An 18,352-nucleotide genomic window follows, 5' to 3' on the forward strand; every position below is an offset into this window, starting at 1 on the left:
ACTCTGGTCCATCCAATGGGGGGGATTAAGCTAAAGCGCAAAAGTAATAAAATGAAAGCTGGAATGGGTTTTCGTGGCCCCTGCAGCTAACTCTGCATTTTCCACGTTTCATTGTAACATAGGGTTGAATGTCGTGGCATCACATGGGTGGGTGAGGTTAGTAGGTCCCATAAATATAATTCATCTATCAAGGACAGTAACCAAAGCAAAATATAGTAGTTAAAAATGAAAAAAAAGGAGAGAGTCAGTTGAAGCTTTTGCCTTTTGTTTAGTTTTTTATGTCTTAGCACTTGGCATGTAGGTTGGGAATCATGGGTCTCTTCTTTTCACAAATTTTTGGGTCTTTTGCTTTTGCTTCCAAGGCCCCAATCTTACGAGAGAGTGGTCCTCTCTCTCCTCAGACTCAGATGGGTCAAAATTCAAGCTGACAAGGGTCCCCTCTTGAGCCTTTGATCTCAAGTGTGTTCAAAGTTTTGTTTATCAAAGTGCTTCTTTCTTGACCACTTCAATATTTTACCAAAAGATTTTCTTCCTATGCTAAGATTTAAATCCTATAGTTAGGAATTATAACACCACTTAACTTGTGTCTTGTAAATTTTAATTCAATTACTAATTCTAACTTTTACTTTTTAAAATTTATTTATCCATTTTAAATTATAAGGTTCAATTTTGTTACATTTTTGAACTATATAATTTCAATGGTAAGTATCCTCGAAGTACTATGAGTAAATTGTCAATACCAAACTTTGAGAGCTACCGTTCAACCCAACTTGTTTGTAGGGCAATTGCAGTGCCCTTTGCTTCAATAAATGTGTTTTATTTTTAAGAGAGTATGGTGATTTTATTAATTCAAATCAATCAAGTACAAAGGAATAAAGATCCACAAGTTTTAAATCTTGAGCTTCTTTAAAGCTCTAGAAATTATAAGATTCTCGTGTTGGACTACTTCATTTATCTACTATTTTATTAAAAGACTCTCATCTGTTTAAAATTACAAAATTAGAAGAAAAAAAAAATTGACTACTAACTCAGCAATTTTAAACCGATGAGAGTCTTTTAGTAAAATGGTGAACAAGTGATGTAGTCCACTATAAGGACCGTATAATTTATCTCTTTACTAATGAATGTGATAAGCGTCTATTTGGCCTTCCATATTTTCGGTAGTTTATTTACTAAATATAATAAAAAATATATATTTTTAGTAATTTTTATACTAAATATGTGATGTAAGGACACGATTTGTAACGAACCGTAACAATATTGGGTTCGCACATAAAAAGGCTCAAACAATATCATTTGTAGAGCGTGAGTTTGAAAGGCTAGGCCTCAATCACCAGACGGTGGGTTTTTCGTGGTATTCATGCATGGTTAAGTCGTTTTCGCCCTAGGAGTCTTTCTCCTAGAGGCGGGCTGAGAGGTTCTGGTTTTTGGCCATTTTTCCCAGCCTCCTCTCTGGATTGCTTACTTTTCCTTTTATACTAGCCTGTGCTCCTTATTCTTCGTCCACGTGTAGGATCGGAATTCCAAGACTGATACTTGTCCCATCAGCCCATACCCAGAGTGGTTGGGGGTGGTTGTAAAAGCTGAAGAGTATGGCTCTGTCAGGTGCAGAGTATTGAATGGCAGTAAGGGCAGCTTTCCCTGTTCGTTATACTTTCCAGCGTACCCTTTTCTATTGACACCGATATTTTAGATTTTTTCCCAGGTTGTTTCTATACCATTTTTGCCCTTCCTTATTGTGAGACCTCGGACATGCCGATGACTGAATCGTCCTCGACTGTGTCCCAAGTCTATTCTGTACTTGTATTACCGATCCTGGGCTATAACCCTTCTCGGCTCGGGCCTTAGGCCTCAATGTATAAATGGGCCAGGGCCGCAAACTATTGGACCCCACAATAGCCCCTCAAAATCCTACTGTCCGACCTCTTGGTTGGAGAGGAGGATTTTGGTAATGCCAAGTCTTCATTATGGCTCGTTTAACTTCTGTCCTTCATTAATGCTGGTGTCTCTTCATCTACCCAGGAAACATACCGGACTACGAGACATTCCTATGAATTCATTCACAACGCGTCCCTACCGTTTGATTATCCGAAATGCGCCTTTAATGATTTCCATTTACGAGACTCTTTTAAATTCGACGGTTTGTTGACGATGTGGGGAAGTGGAACGGGTACATTCTCATTTACAGATTTTCTTGGAAATCTGGACAGATTAAATACCTTCTGTTTTGCCCTTCATATAAGAAGGAAAGCAAGAGGTTATTTCTCTTGTACAGAAACCCCTTTAATCCTTCTGAAATCTGAAACCCTTAGCCTCCTCCAGAGTTTACTCTACCCACTAATTACACCTTAAATTGTGATACGTTCGAGATAGGAGTAAGTAATGAAGGAACCATACCCCTCCCCGAAACACCATATTCTTATGAAGCTCAAAATAGCTCAGTCAGGGTAAGGATGACGGAGACTCAAGATCCTTCTTACCTTCCTTTCAGCCAAAATCCGAAGCAGGGGCTCGTCACGTCAAACTTTCGGCGCGACTGAGCTGGGGTCACCCATTATCAGTACCAGCCGCTCTCTCATGAGCATAGCTAACATAGCACCAGCGTGTTAGGAGTCAGGACTGACGCAGGGACTAAGTGCCCCTGCTTCTTCCTCTCTTCGTTCACTGGTGCCTCCTTTTACCTCTCTTTCTTCTTCTTTCCACCACCAGATCCATCCTGGTGCTTTTCCTTCTTCCTCTTCTTCTCCTCCTTCTTTCTCTTCATCTCCTTCTTCTTCTTCTTCTTAAGAAGGTCCTCCTCTCAATATGGGCGCTACTGGGGCAGAGTTTGGAAGGACTTCGAAGACAAATTTAAAAAGACATCTGACTGTTTATTTGTCATATTGTTGTTGTTGTTGTTGTTTTTTTTTTTTTTTTTTTGTTTTTGTAATCCACCTTCTGTATAGGCTTGTTTAAGCCCTTCTTTGTACGTTGTAATATCTCTTTATATTAATAAAAGTCGTTATTGTTTTATTTCACATGTTCTATCTCTTTATTTTTGAAATGGTTACATCGTGAATAGACATACTATCTTGTGAATTCTTTTTATTTTTACACTTTGACCGATGCTTAGGACCGAAACCCCCATTACTAAAAGGAGCTTGCTCCGTGCTTATCAAAGTTGGTCAGCGTAAGAATGCCGATTTGAACAAGTGATACTTAAGGCAGAAATCCTTACCAGGAAAAGAAAAGTATATTATGATGGGTTTATTTAGAGTTATCTAGCGTAATAATGCCGACCTGAGAAAACGATACTTAGGGCCGAAAATCCTTACTAAAGATAAAAGATACTATCATAAACGTATTGGAGGTACTGTATACAAAAAGACCGACCTGAAAAATGGGTGGTATGCCCCAAACTTAAACGAGGTGATGGCGGAATGCCTGATGCCGTGTAGGAAATGATCACCCGAGGATACCCAAAAATGAATAGCACCTGCAGGTTGTTGAATAATAAGGCGTTTTGCCATCTTCCTAATAACTTTCGTAGCCTTAACCTTTTTCTGGTGTTTGGTCCGAAGATTGAATAACTTAAAATTCTCCTTGAGTAGTTGGTTTCCCCATAGGTTTGAGTCCGAGGACCATGCAATACCTTGGCTCTGTCCGAAACTCAGTTTTTCTTCCAAGTAGTTGGTTTCCCCATAGGTTTGAGTCCGAGGACCATGCAATACCTTAGTTCTGTCCAAAACTCAGTTTTTGGCCTGGGGCCTTGGCTTTAGGGGAATTATCTCCTCGGCCAAGCCCCTAGAACCATCCATGCGATTGACGCTACAAAGTGTAGTCCCTAGTCAAGAATCATAGCCCCTAGTGGAACTTTACGCTAGAACACTGTAACCGGCTGTTAGAAATGACATGGGAACTGTCTCGACCTACCGTCTATGCCAACACACAAGCCTTTCCCACAGATGGCACCAATTGTAAGGACGCGATTTGTAACGAACCGTAACAGTATTGGGTTCGCACGTAAAAAGGCCCAAACAATATCATTTGTAGAGCGTGGGTTTGAAAGGCTAGGCCTCAGTCACCAGACAGTGGGTTTTTCGTGGTATTCATGCATGGTTAAGTTGTTTTCGCCCTAGGAGTCTTTCTCCTGGAGGCAGGCTGGGAGGTTCTGGTTTTTGGCCATTTTTCCCAGCCTCTTCTCTGGATTGCTTACTTTTCCTTTTATACTAGCCTGTGTTCCTTATCCTTCGTCCACGTGTAGGATTGGCATTCCAAGACTGATACTTGTCCCATCAGCCCATACCTAGAGTGGTTGGGGGTGGTTGTAAAAGCTGGAGAGTATGGCTCTGTCAGGTGCAGAGTATTGAATGGCAGTAAGGGCAACTTTCCCTATTCGTTATACTTTCCAGCGTACCCTTTTCTATTGACACAGATATTTTAGATTTTTTCCCAAGCTGTTTCTATACCGTTTTTGCCCTTCCTTCTTGTGAGACCTCGGACATGCTGAGGACTGAATTGTCCTCGACTGTGTCCCAAGGCTATTCTGTACTTGTATTACCGATCCTGGGCTATAACCCTTCTCAGCTCGGGCCTTAGGCCCCAATGAATAAATGGGCCAGGGCTGCAAACTATTGGGCCCCACATGTGACAAAACCCTAAACGTTAATTTTTTTTTTGAAAGCTAGTTTTGTTATAAACAAATTAAGACAAAAGGCAAATGCTAAAAATTAAAAGTATTTTACATGAAAGAATAAATGAGTCTAGAAAAATTGAGGTAGTATCTGAGTTTCAGTGATGAAGTTGCTGTAAAGAGTCAACCATGATGAATGGTGATCACTTCTTCAAAATATGTCAATCAATATAATATCTAAATTCAATAGGACTTTAATACATATGTTATCTTATTATATCAAGATCTTTTTTTTTTTTTTTTTTTAGGAAATAGATCATTCTAATTTAGTTGTACATGCCATGTTTTCTATTTATACGAAAATAAAATCATCTATCTTCCCATAAAATAAACCATCTATCTTGTTTTAAAGTTTGGTTTCTTACTAAAATATATCTTTTTTTGTAAGATATCCTAGTCATTTTTATCGTGTTTAGAGTTAAACTCAAAAAGTATATATTAACAATATCTTAATTCATATAGCACACGGTATTCACATATTTCTGCAAAGAATATGAATCATTTTTATTTGGATATAATTTTCCTCTAAATTAGTTTAGATGAAAATTATTCTAACTCATTATGTAATGAATATCCACATGTATTTTATAGTCATTTATCTATACTATTAATAACAGGATTTCGGTTTGGTTTTCAACTTTTTGCGTATTAAAATACCCTCACACAAATTCTTAAACTCTCTAAAATACCTCTATCATTTAGCTAAATAATTTTAAATTAAAAAACACAAATTGGTTAAAAGAGTAATTTTCTTTTTCTAAGTTTTAGGTTTTTTCTTTTATCTTCTCCATTCAGCCTAAAACTTAGGAGATTATCTCTATCTTATTTTTAAACATTATTCCACGTTACTTTATCTCTTTCTTTAAAAAACAAAATACACATGGTTATTTATATATTACTTTTAAATATTATAACACTAAACCAAAAAAACAAATAAATAAAAAAGAAAATTATTGCACGCACAAAACACGTGTAATGAATCTAGTATTATATATTTAAAAGTAATATGACTTAGTTAATATTACCTAATGAGTTATTTAAATAAAATATACATAGATGATCATCTGAACTGCTACATAATAGATCGAATTAAAACTTTATGCTTGTTTATTAAAGAACCATTTGTAACAAAAAATATATAAATTTAGTGAGGTTACACAGGAAGGGATTTTTATAAAACTAAAATTTAGGATTTGAAATTGAGTAAATTGTTGGGTTTAGTGTGTGCTAGTTTTTAGAAAAAAAAATGATCAAACGTATGTGAAATATGATTGAAAGTGTGCTAAGTTTTAGGATGAGTTGGCTTAAACAAAAGGAAACAGATTGAGAATGTGCTAAGTTTATCACATGATTTAGAGTGTGATAATTTTCAGTGCTAAGTTTTAGATTGAGAGTGTGCTAAGTTTATCACTTTCTTCTTTCATTTTGGTCCTATTGGAAGAGTCGGCTAAAAATCATTGCAGCATTTATGAAAAAAAAAAAAAATCGTGCAAGGACAATGATTGCGGAGAACTCTCAATACTGTCCTCTCCATAGAGTTTGATTTTAGTTGAGAACTTTTCATGTCATCTTGGTCTTGAAAAAATTAATCATATTACTTTTCTTTATTTAACTGAGAAGTGTTTCCTATAACATAGGTTCAATATAGTAGTATTATCTGATCTTTATATTTATTCATTAACACATCATCTTATTATAAGTCATGTGCAACTTGTAAAGCACCACCAAGTGAACCTGTTTTCTTCTGGTATTTAAGAAGCTTCTAAGTTAAATTTAGGATTTAGTATTAGGAAAAACTTATGTGGTCGTCTGCTAAATATTTTTGGGATTGTAAAGTTTATATGAGCATTAGTTTTACAGGTGGGGACACATGACAAGTTGGGAATGCAAATAGTTCCACTGAGGTTGCTTACCCCACATGAGACTATAGAATTTACACTTAATTTGGTTAAGAACACAAACCCCAATGATCCTCACAACAAGAAATGCAGAGAGAAACTTGTGGTGGAGTTAACATTTAAGCCTTTTATAGATGACAGTGTACGATTTAGTGGATCATTGCATGGATCTGGGAAAAGCGAAGACATGGTTGGAAAAGGATCAGAAGATGTGTCCTTGAACAGAGCTGCTGGCTTACTTCTTGTTTTGCTTCAAGGCGCTGAAGATGTTGAGGGGAATCATCACAACAGCCCTTATGCTGTAGTCAATTTTGGAGGAGAACAGAAGAAAACCAAGGTGAATTTTAACTTTTAACACTTTTTTTAACTGTTAGTTTCTGACAAAAATGTGTAAGTTGTACATTATATTTAAGATTAGTAGTATGAACTCTCATTGCTTTAATTATAGTATAGATACATTTTGAGGTGCCCTTCTGATAAAATGTACTTTGTCTAGACGATCAAGAAAACCCGGGATCTGTGTTGGAAGTTGGAACGAAGAGTTCCAATCTGTGCTAGAAGAGGCTCCTCTAAAGGAGAAGATCCGTATTGAAGTCATAAGCAAGCGGACAGGCTTTAGTTTCCGAAGAAAGGTTGGATCATTTTGGTTCTTGATTACCTTCTTTGTGATATCTAATTCATTGCAATTTCTAAATTCTATACTTTGTCTAGGAATCATTAGGATAGGATACGTGGATATCAATCTAAATGATGTAGTACACAACGGACGCATCAATGAGAAGTACAATCTGATCAATTCAAGAAATGGAGTCTTACATGTTGAAATACGTTGGAAGGTGATTTGAGACGTGTCACCAAGATTTTATACTTCACTACTTTCAGAGTCTTACATTCTTTTGATTATATTTTATACAAACATATTCTTTTGTATCACATTATGAAGTACACAAAGGCAAAATAATGGAAAAAAGAACAAACAAATCTGTATATTTTTTGGTCATATTTCTTGTTAATCTTAATTCTTGTATAACACCAATAGAAAGGTGTTGATTTTTGTAATTTGAGACCCTGTAATTTCACTGTTTTAATATGTTATGTAATTTGCAATAGTGATCATGATTTTTCTGCTGAAGCAGATTTTCTGTATCATGCGAATCTTTATTGGTCAAAGTCAGGAGAGTTGTCAAAAGGCATTGTTAAGCTGGTTATATTTTTTTTCCATGCACTTTGTCTGCCCAAGAAGCTGTTTATGGCTCACATCATGATTTTGTTGTCCAAGTTATATATATATATCATATATCATATGTTTTGAAGGTTCTATTTATAATCACGTGGCAAAATTCTTTATTATTTAAGCTAATTGTAATTCATATTGTATATCGCAATAATTATCTTATACATTTGATATATGAATCATCTCTCTTATAATACGTAGGTCTTTAGCTTAATCTAAGTATATATGTGTGTGAATTTTTCTTTTGGAAGCTTGAACCCTAACCCTTGCCCCCCATACCTTACAAACATTTATACTTGTAGAGTGATCATTGCACCAAGGATGCGCGGTAGTTAGTTTTGATTTTTTAATATGTGACTAATGAATACATTTTGATTAAGATCAAGCTTGTTCTAAATCTGCTAAATTAAAGGGGTTGTGTCAATGGGTCCAATATCAGCAGGGCCTTCTATTTTTTTCTTGGGCTATGTATATCGGACTTGTCAAAAATGGGCCCTTACAAAATTGATAAAAGGAAATGTGGAATTTATTAAACAACCCAAAACTCTCTGCCCCTTCTTTGTGAAGAGCTTGTAGAGGGCAAACTTGTTGCAGGCTGTGTACCTATTTATGAGAAAACTGAAAACATGTGGCACAAATATAATAGGAGAAAAGCTCAAACTAAGAGAAAACATTGAGTACAGTCAAAGAGTGTGTATGCTGAAGCAGGTGTTGCACTTGCACCATCAGTGGCTCTACCCACTTCCATATTTGTGTCTCCCCACAGTTCCTAGCAATTTGCGCTACCTCAAGTGCCACCCTATTATTCTATCTTCTCGTATGTTGGAACTTTCCACCATCTGAAACCATTCAAACCATTTTATTTCACACTTCCTTTGAACTTTGAATTTCAAGAGCTTTCATGTAAGCTTATACAAAAAATTACTGTTTATTTTCTGAATAAGTAACTACTATTTTTCTATTTTAACCAACCATTCCTTAAAATTTTCTATTTTATACTCTATTTCATTTAAATATCAAAATTTTAAATATTTTTTAATCTTTTTTCTCTCTTCACACACAAAAATCATTATATAATATATACTCTCTTCCTTCACCCTTAGAAACACAAAGAGATAATAAAAATACGTTTCACATAAGCTACATCGCCTCCTAAATTTAGACAAGTGTTGCAACAAAATCTTATTTTGCATAAATAATTCATGATTTGATGCGGATGATTTTTGAGTTTCATTAGTAAGAAAATTTTCTATATTACTAGACTTTTAAACTAAGAAGCAAGGATACGAGTACGACATGAGCAATTTCTAAAAAATTGTAACATGACAAAAAGGGTACAAAACCAATATAACACAAGTACAACATGAATAAAGGCCTATTTGGTTAACTCATCACTCAAAACCCATATCCTATATCTCATAACTCAATTTTCAGTTTTTGAAAACTCCTAAAAGTTGTTTTCAATTTTCATGACTCTAACTTACTTTTTTGAGTAATGAGTCATGAGAATTGAGATAAAAAATTGAACCAAATAGGCATCCTTCAGGTGGGGCCCATAAAAATTGAGAGTTGAGTGATGAAAATTCCTACAAATCAAACACCCCCTAAGGCACCCAAAAATAAAGTGTTCATGCATTCTAGCCTTTTACTCAGGGATCTTATGGTTATGGCCCTCACTTGGGCTTAGCAAAACAGAGTTGCAAACTTGAAAGTTCTAATGATCAGGTTATGATAAGTTTGGGCTATGCCTATGTTTAGCCTCACCTTCAAATAATAAGCCCAACCCAACACTAAAACACACAGCAGAGTCCTTATTTATTTATTTTTGAGAAACAGGAGAGCTCATATTTAAAGATAAAATTTAGATACAAAACTGGTTATTGCCTATTACAAACTGCTCTAATAAGATGATATAGGTAAAAAATAGGGGATTTTTCAGAAAATAACTACAAAACCCAAACAATATCATTAGTTAGGAAACGTTTGAAACTAATTTGGAATATAACAACTCGAGTTCAGAGGGGACGATTTCCTGGGTTTTTTATTTTATTATTGCGAGAAATCGAGTGGAAAGAACTCGACTTCTAAGCCTGGAAAACGAGTCCAAAGGACTCGGTTTTAAAGCATGGAAACCGAGTCCCTTCCACTCGGTTTCAAAGACTGGAAACCGAGTACACTACACTCGTTTTCTAGGCTTAGAAACCGAGTCCTTCGAACTCGGTTTCTTTGTATGCCCAGTCCAATTTCACTCCCATCCCACGAACCAGAATTTGTACAACAAAACTCAGACAGCGAAAGGCAGTCCAGTTCAGACCGACGGAAGCGAGCAGCGACGGCGACGGAAGCGAAAGGCAGCGACGGCGACGGTGCCGGCGAAGGAGGCTCAGAATCTCGTGTGAGAGAGATGTCTCGTGAGAGAGAGAGACTGAGAGAGTGAGAGGACTGAGAGTGCAGAGACTGAGAGTGAGAGGGGGAATGAGAGTTTGAACTTAGCTTTTTTTTTTGTGTGTGTTGGTGTGTGCTGGAGTGCGATGGTTGACGTGCTTTATTTTGAAAACAAAACGAGTTCCTTGAACTCGATTTACACCTATAAAAATTGACTTTAATAAACTCGGTTTGCAAGAATACAAACCGAGTTTATTAATCTCGTTTTCTAGTCTTACAAAACGACTCCTACAAGCTCGATTTCTGGCATATCAGACCCGCCTGGGGGACAGTGCAAAATAGGAAAATCGAGTAAACCATACTCGATTTTATCCCTTACAAATCGTCCCCTCTGAACTCGAGTTGTTATATTCCAAATTAGTTTCAAACGTTTCCTAACTAATGATATTGTTTGAATTTTATTGTTATTTTCTAAAAAAATCCTATTTCCAGGATTTTTTTTAAAAATAACTAAATCTTTCAAACTATTTTATTAGTTGGGCAACTTTCCAAACTATTTGCATTTCTAACAAATCGAGTCTAATAGACTCGATTTTGCCCTTTGAAAATACGCTTGGAAATCGAGTGTGAGACACTCGAGTTTGAAAATCGAGTGTCTCACACTCGATTTCCAAGTGTATTTTCAAAGGGCAAAATCGAGTCTAATAGACTCGATTTGTTAGAAATGCAAATAGTTTGGAAAGTTGCCCAACTAATAAAATAGTTTGAAAGATTTAGTTATTTTTAAAAAAAATCCAAAAAATAGCATCTGCATTCCACATTATTACTTAATAAAATTAACCTAGTTAACTACACCCCTATTAAAAAAAAAAAAAAAAAAAACTAAAAACCCTAAAAAAGCCTATACGTCTGATGTCTCTCTCTCTCATGGACTTCTCTCTCTGTAAACTGTAACCCAGAACCCGGCTCCCACCTCCAACCGATCACCCATAGCCTCCTATCTCCACTCCGCCGGCCAACCACCTCAAATCCTCCTCTGTCTCCAACACTCTCATTTCAGACTCTCACTTCTCAAAATCCTATCAATGGCTTACATGTCTGTATCTAAACCCTACCAATGGTCCCCCAGGGTTTTCCCCACCATACCCAGAACCTTAAACCCTTCCTCCACCTTCAATCTCCTCCGCTTCTTCACTACCACCGACGACTCTGTCTCCTCCGTGGATCAAAATCCAAACCCAGTTCCGGCTCCTGAAGCTCCACCGCCCCAGAACCCGAACCCGGAAAATGGGGAGCCAAGGGTGATTCAGAGAACCCCACGAGGTAATTTTCGAAACCCAGAAAAGATAGAGGATGTTATATGTAGAATGATGGCGAGTCGGGCTTGGACGACCCGGTTACAGAACTCGATCCGGGCATTGGTGCCCGAGTTCGATAATTCATTGGTTTGGAATGTGTTGCATTGTGCTAAGAACTCGGAGCACGCGCTCCAGTTCTTCAGGTGGGTCGAGCGGGCCGGGTTGGTCCGCCATGACCGTGACACCCATTTGAAAATGATTGAGATTTTGGGCAGAGCTTCGAAGCTCAACCATGCTAGGTGCATACTGTTTGATATGCCGGAAAAAGGGGTTGAATGGGATGAGGAATTGTTTGTTTTGATGATTGAGAGCTATGGTAAAGCTGGTATTGTTCAGGAGTCTGTGAAGATTTTTCAGAAAATGAAGGAATTGGGTGTGGAGAGGACTGTGGAGTCGTATGATGCTTTGTTTAAGGTGATTATGAGGCGTGGGCGGTATATGATGGCGAAGAGGTACTTTAATGCCATGTTGAATGAAGGGATTGAGCCAACTCGTCATACTTACAATTTGATGATTTGGGGGTTCTTTTTGTCGTTGAGGTTGGAGACGGCGAAAAGGTTTTATGAGGATATGAAGAGTAGAGGGATTTTGCCGGATGTGGTCACTTATAATACTATGATTAATGGGTATAATCGGTTTAAGATGATGGATGAGGCAGAGAAGTTGTTTACGGAGATGAAGGGGAGGAACATAGCTCCTACAGTTATAAGTTATACTACCATGGTAAAGGGGTATGTTTCGGTTGGGCGAGTTGATGATGGGTTGAGATTGTTTGATGAGATGAAGTCTTTTGGTATTAAGCCTAATGATGTTACGTACACCACCTTGTTGCCTGGGCTTTGTGATGCAGAGAAAATGCCTGAGGCTCGAAGTATATTGAAGGAGATGGTTGAGAAGCATATTGCTCCTAAGGATAATTCCATCTTTATGAAATTGTTAACTTGCCAATGCAAGTCCAGTAACTTGGATGCGGCTACAGATGTGCTAAAGGCGATGATTCGGTTGAGCATACCCACAGAGGCTGGTCATTATGGTGTCTTAATTGAGAATTTTTGCAAGGCTGAGGACTATGATCAGGCCATTAAGTTGTTGGATAAGCTTATTGAGAAGGAAATCATCTTGAGGCCACAGAGTTCTTTGGATATGGAGCCTAGTGCTTATAACCCAATGATTCAATATCTGTGCAAACATGGGCAGACAGGGAAAGCAGAAATCTTTTTCCGGCAATTGATGAAAAAGGGTGTTCTGGATTCAGTTGCTTTTAACAATTTGCTCTGTGGTCATTCTAAAGAAGGGAATCCTGATTCTGCTTTTGAAATTCTAAAGATCATGGATAGGAGAGGGGTCTCTAGAGATGCAGATTCATACAAATTGCTTATCAAGAGCTCCTTGAACAAGGGTGAACCAGCTGATGCCAAAACAGCTTTGGATAGTATGATTGAAGCTGGGCATCTTCCGGATTCATCACTATTCAGGTCAGTCATGGAGAGCTTATTTGAAGATGGGAGGGTGCAAACTGCAAGCCGGGTGATGAAGAGTATGGTGGAGAAGGGGGTGAAGGAAAATATGGATTTGGTTGCTAAGATCTTGGAAGCCCTCCTCATGAGAGGTCATGTTGAAGAAGCCCTGGGACGCATTGATCTATTTATGCATAACGGGTGCTCACTTGATTTTGACAGTCTTTTGTCTGTTCTTTGTGAGAAAGGGAAGACAATTGCTGCTCTTAAGCTGTTAGATTTTGCTTTGGAGAGAGACTATACCATAGACTTTTCAAGTTATGACAAGGTTTTGGATGCTCTTTTGGCAGCAGGGAAGACACTCAATGCATATTCAATATTGTGTAAAATAATGGAGAAAGGAGGGGCCTCTGATTGGAGTAGTTGTGCGGATCTGATCAAGAGTCTTAATCAGGAGGGAAACACAAAGCAAGCAGATATTCTCTCTAGAATGATTAAGGGTGAAGAGAAGTCCCATGTGAGCAAAAAAGGGAAAAAACATGCTACTGTTGCTGCCTAATGTCCTGTCTCTTCACTTTTCTTCTGCTGTTTTGAGGTGAGAATTCAGGCATGAACTTTTTTTAAATGATGAGAAAAGTTTCATTCTTAGGGGAATAAGCCGTTAGAATTGAAATGTAATCTGTTAGTGGCTTTGTTTCAGTTCCGGGGTTGTAATTCCTCTTGACAATTTTCCAATTGAATTTATAATCAACTAAGTTCAATGAAGGTAGCCTTATTGGTTCTTTTGTTTGCAAACATGGATCTGATTACTGCCTATTATTGCATTTGAAATTTCACTTCTCATTATCATTTGTTTATATTAGACTTATCTCTTCTTATTGCTAGCTGAGGCTAGGCCCAAACTGTGGCTCCTTCACACTGTAGAAAATGTTGGCAAGTTTTTAATTATGTATTCTGAATGTAGCTTTGCTGTAAAATGGCAGCAGTTTTGATGATGACAATTACATAGTGATTTCATTATCCATGGTTAATTCTCAGTGACTCAACTTGTAAAAAAATGAATACATCATTATATGTGCCAGTACTGTTTGAAGTTCAATGAGGCTAGTGCTTGTAAAGTTTGTGACCATGTCTTCGGTTGAGGAAGTTGAAGCTGCTGCTCAACAGTTCAATGGCTATGTAAGTAAATCATATTCTATTTACTTGAGTTGGTAATGAGTTCTATTTCTTTATGGTATTGTTACTACGGTTTTTAAAGTAAAAAAGACAAATTTATGGCTTTCTTATTCCATTATATACCTTTTTTTTGGGGGTAGATCAACTCCTCTTTGTTTAATTATTTTACTGAGTTCAAGCTCAAAAACATGATTGTGGCCCCAAATTAATTATTTCTAGAGAGTTTGGTGTGATGGCAAGAGCCTCTCACCAAAAGCAATAGGTCAAATGTTTGAGTACTGGTTTCAGCCTCTCCAAACAATAATTGGGGGTAAGGTGGTCTACCAATCACCTCTCCTAGACCTCGCAAAACTGGGACCTTTGTGCACTAGGTACAATTTTTATTTTTTAGAAAGTTTAATCAGAGCTAGAAACTAGGCCAATTTTGGTTAAAGTTGAATAAAATTCGGTTTTGAAGCTTTTTGGGTGTGAGGCAGGCGTTGCAACCAGATTTTGATTGTAGTAATTGCTTAATGGACAAATTTTTAGTGTACTTATATTATGGTTTATTCTTCTTGAGCATGTGACTGATATGGTTACTGCATCTGATCATAATTTCATAACATTTGGCAGGAACTTGAGGGAAGGGAACTACGGGTGAATGCTGGACCTCCTCCACCTAGGAGGGAGGATTCCTCTTTTAGAGGTGATTCTTCTTTTAGAGGTAATAGAGGTGGGGGAAGTTTTGGTTCTGCCAATCGTGTTCATGTGGGTAACCTTGCATGGGGCGTTGATGATTTAGCACTTGAGAATTTGTTTAGCGAGCAAGGAAAGGTTATGGAAGCAAGGGTGGTTTATGACGGAGAGTGGTAGATCAAGAGGTTTTGGTTTTGTAACCTACAGTTCTGCTGAAGAGGGCAACAGTGCTATTGAATACTTGAATGGTGTTGTAAGTATATTATCACTCCTCTTCCTCTCTCTCTCTCTTTCTGAGGATGTCATTTTGTGGGCAGATATGTTGTTACATATATGTATGTGTGTTTCTTTTATTTATGAGTTGCTTGATACAACCAGAAGTCTCATAGAAATAATTAATTATCACAATGTCCAATATTGCTAATTAGCAATATTGTTTAGTTTCTTTTCTTTCTGTTTGGTCCATTGTTCAACAACATTTACCACATTACGAGTCTTAGTATATAATTAAAATTATTTGGTAGCCAGTATTTGCTTTATGATGATTTACCTGTTTGTCATCTGAATGATGGTTATGCAGGGCACTTGATTAGTTGATGTTCACTGAAATAGTAATTTTACAACCAAAATTTTTGTCAACATTTTCTGAATTTCATTCATGTTCAGTCCACGAGTGGGGTTGTAAGATTCACTAAATTCATGCTCTATGCTTGTGTGTGTGTATGTATATATTAATTATGAATTATTTGATTGTATCTTGTTACTAACCAGATATTATCAATCTGATACATATATCCAGGCTAGGTTAATGAGAACTCTTGATATATCAATATAGATAGCCACTAATGTTGATGGGCATATAACTTTGAGGATGCAAACTAGTTTGTTTAATATGTGGTAGGCTATTTTAAAAAATGTTTCAATTGATCTGATACTAATATACGATATGTTTGTAGATGAATGATATATTTATATAATGTGCATTCTCAGATTCTAGTGTGTCATTCATTCTGCAAAACTGAAACTCTCTTAGAGTTTGGAAGCTATTTTTGACATATCATTGAAATATTTTAAGATATGGTAGATGGTAAATATGTGTTACATGTCTGATCTCATTTCTTACTGCTGAATCGAATCACCATTCATAGACTGGATTGATTTTGGTGACTGCAGCTATGCGATGTCACAATAACTTGTTTAAATCTTGTTTCCAAACTTATTTACATTTTGCTCTTTGAAAATTTGTTGGTGTAGGACTTGAAAGGCAGACTGCTACGAGTCAGTCAGGCAGACGCTAAGCCCCCAAGATGTCAATTTTGAGTTCTGACTCATTCGAATGTCCTTGACCATCAAAAGACATGGGGTATAACTCTTAACCTACTGTAAATTAAATTGGGTTTAGGAGTTATTTATTTCATGAAATCATTGTGTTGTAGCCCCTCTGTTCTCAATCCTGTGATTGTGTTTACTTTGATATGTATAAAAGAGAGAGAAAAAGGAATAGGAAAAAAAAAAGCTGCTGTAGATCTTTTATTTTGTTTTTGTTCTTTCTTTAGCTGCTCAGGTTCTGAGGTACTAACCGTTTGTTTTCTAAATGGTTATGAACTTACCTGCTTACCTTGGTGCTACAATTTTGCACCCAATGGGTCTTAAATTCACAACCCACAATTCACCTTTAACTTACAAGGGGAAGAGTTGCCAATTGAGCTAGAGCTCATTGGTATTTTTTTTTTCTTTTCAAAACTATAAAATATGCTTATCTTTGTTATAGGGACTTGAAGTTGTGCAAGCTGGAACCTACTGCTGTCCATCAAGAATGTACAGAAAATGGTCCTCGCACTACTGCAGTTTCTGGGCCTACAGATGGACGAGCTGATAAATGTGTTTTTTGAAAGATGATTATGTATGTTCTGAGTATCATAATCCTGATAAGAAACTGATATGTTGCCTATCTGTTTGACTTTTGGCTGATCCAGTACATGGGTATTTTAATTGTTTGTCTTTCCCAAATATGTTTTAGATGATTTTGTAATTGTAGGATGAATGAAAGAATTGAGTTTGATAATTTCTTGGATGAGTTTTCTAGTCCTCTAGCTCTGGTCAACCATGAAACTCTGAATCTTGTGAGAAAAAGTACCATGCTTTCTTTTCATGGTGAGCCCACTGGAAGGCCTTATTGATTTCACTGCCAGTTTCTAGGCCTTGGCCTGAAGAAATGACCTAAAGATATATATAGGGAAGAAAAGGGGTTCTATTTTTGGTTTTTGGAAGCTAAGAGGAGTGGAGCTTTAATGGTAGGGTATTGGGGTTGCATAGTTTTAATAAGGTCTTCAGGTTTCATTTATATATTTTTCTCTCCTCTCCTTTGTGAATAGTAGGCTGTTGTGTTGAACTAAAGAATTCCTTAGAGAACGAGAGATACTAGCTGGCTATAGAAGAACGCTTAATAAACTGTAATAGTGAGTGGCTCACAATCCATGTGATTGTTAGTGTGGATGACTTTGGCATGGATGTCTTAATTTCTTGTTTGTTTGATTAATATCTATATTCTTTGGCAACTTGGGTGGCTACGGATTGTCTTTTATGGATGTTATGGTTTTGGGTGTAGCTGTCTAGATGATGACTTAAATGGACTTGATATGATATCAGTTTGCACAAGCCCTTTGGTTAAACCCAATTCAGCCCATCTGGGGGTTCCACCAAAAAAAAAAAAACATTTGGAAGTTTAATTGTCAGTCAACAATTGGTCAGCGATAATCAATATTGAAGGAGTTTATGCAAGCATGATTTACATGTTATTTTGGTTAAAACATATACACATTATGTCATTATCTTTGTTTTGGTATAGTTTTATTGACGCCTCCATTTTTTAAGTTCTCAATTTTCCTAATCATACTCTTTCTTTGGCACCAATTGTTTGTTCTGATCAATTACTTTCTTCTACTTTGTCAAAATTGTTCTATATCTTGCTCTATCTGCAAGCTGGAAGAAAATAAAAAATGTTGTTTATTGATGGAAATTAAAAAGAAGCTATTGCCTACTGGTGCTTCACAATAGGCCTGTTGGGAATTAATACTAGTACTTTTGTTTCTCCATTCTTGACTTAAATTTGGGCAGTTAAGCTTTGATGCATGGCCACCTCTGTCTTCAATGCAGGTCGGTCACAGTTGTGCAGTCACTCATCTGCCTTATACTGATTCCCCTACTCCCTTTCATATCACATTTACAATTTTTTTTTTTTTTTCTCTTTCTTCTATATATAGCCATAGAATTAGAAACCAAGAAGTGGCTTTTCAAAGGGCAATGAAACTACTTGTATTTATTAGTTTGTGCATACAAGAACATTGATTGGTGATCTCAGACTTCTAGAATTTCAAGTTTTAGTGTCGTTTGGCATGATTAATTTTGTTAACTTATTTTACTAATCAGCTTATTTTTGCTATTATTTATGGATTCCACTGTACTTTTTTGTACTATTCATAGGTTCCATTGTACTA

At 36.8% G+C, this 18,352-nt stretch overlaps 2 protein-coding genes and 1 pseudogene across 6 annotated transcripts; all 3 read left to right on the plus strand.

Moving 5' to 3' along the window:
- The first annotated feature begins 6,379 nt into the window (after positions 1-6,379).
- Positions 6,380-7,789, plus strand: LOC126707307 (synaptotagmin-3-like). 3 transcript variants are annotated; one of them, XM_050406901.1, is made up of 3 exons: positions 6,380-6,907; positions 7,067-7,202; positions 7,292-7,789. In XM_050406901.1, the coding sequence occupies exons 1-2, from the start codon at positions 6,557-6,559 to the stop codon at positions 7,160-7,162; spliced, it is 447 nt and encodes a 148-aa protein (XP_050262858.1). In that variant the 5' UTR covers positions 6,380-6,556; the 3' UTR covers positions 7,163-7,202; positions 7,292-7,789. The 3 variants fall into 3 exon arrangements, with proteins under 3 accessions (XP_050262858.1, XP_050262856.1, XP_050262857.1); XM_050406900.1 differs by having other exon boundaries at positions 6,383-6,907; positions 7,282-7,789; XM_050406899.1 differs by having other exon boundaries at positions 6,381-6,907; positions 7,067-7,789.
- A 3,286-nt stretch (positions 7,790-11,075) lies between these two features.
- On the plus strand, positions 11,076-15,004 carry LOC126706499 (pentatricopeptide repeat-containing protein At2g37230-like). Of its 3 annotated transcripts, none has more exons than XM_050405998.1 (2): positions 11,076-13,599; positions 14,793-15,004. In XM_050405998.1, the coding sequence occupies exon 1, from the start codon at positions 11,275-11,277 to the stop codon at positions 13,561-13,563; it is 2,289 nt and encodes a 762-aa protein (XP_050261955.1). In that variant the 5' UTR covers positions 11,076-11,274; the 3' UTR covers positions 13,564-13,599; positions 14,793-15,004. The 3 variants fall into 3 exon arrangements, with proteins under 3 accessions (XP_050261955.1, XP_050261957.1, XP_050261956.1); XM_050406000.1 differs by lacking the exon at positions 14,793-15,004 and adding an exon at positions 13,988-14,035; XM_050405999.1 differs by lacking the exon at positions 14,793-15,004 and adding an exon at positions 13,991-14,035.
- LOC126706502 (30 kDa ribonucleoprotein, chloroplastic-like) lies at positions 14,087-16,865 on the plus strand (annotated as a pseudogene).
- Positions 16,866-18,352: the final 1,487 nt, after the last annotated feature.

This window comes from Quercus robur, chromosome 11 (genome assembly GCF_932294415.1).
Source record: "Quercus robur chromosome 11, dhQueRobu3.1, whole genome shotgun sequence".
Lineage (NCBI taxonomy): Eukaryota > Viridiplantae > Streptophyta > Magnoliopsida > Fagales > Fagaceae > Quercus > Quercus robur.

Bases quoted from the DNA above. Each gene is read 5' to 3' on its own strand.
- LOC126707307 (XM_050406901.1), top strand. From the start codon at position 6,557: ATGCAAATAGTTCCACTGAGGTTGCTTACCCCACATGAGACTATAGAA. The intron at 6,908-7,066 runs GTGAATTTTAAC...TACTTTGTCTAG, and splicing joins GAGAACAGAAGAAAACCAAG to ACGATCAAGAAAACCCGGGA.
- LOC126706499 (XM_050405998.1), top strand. From the start codon at position 11,275: ATGGCTTACATGTCTGTATCTAAACCCTACCAATGGTCCCCCAGGGTT.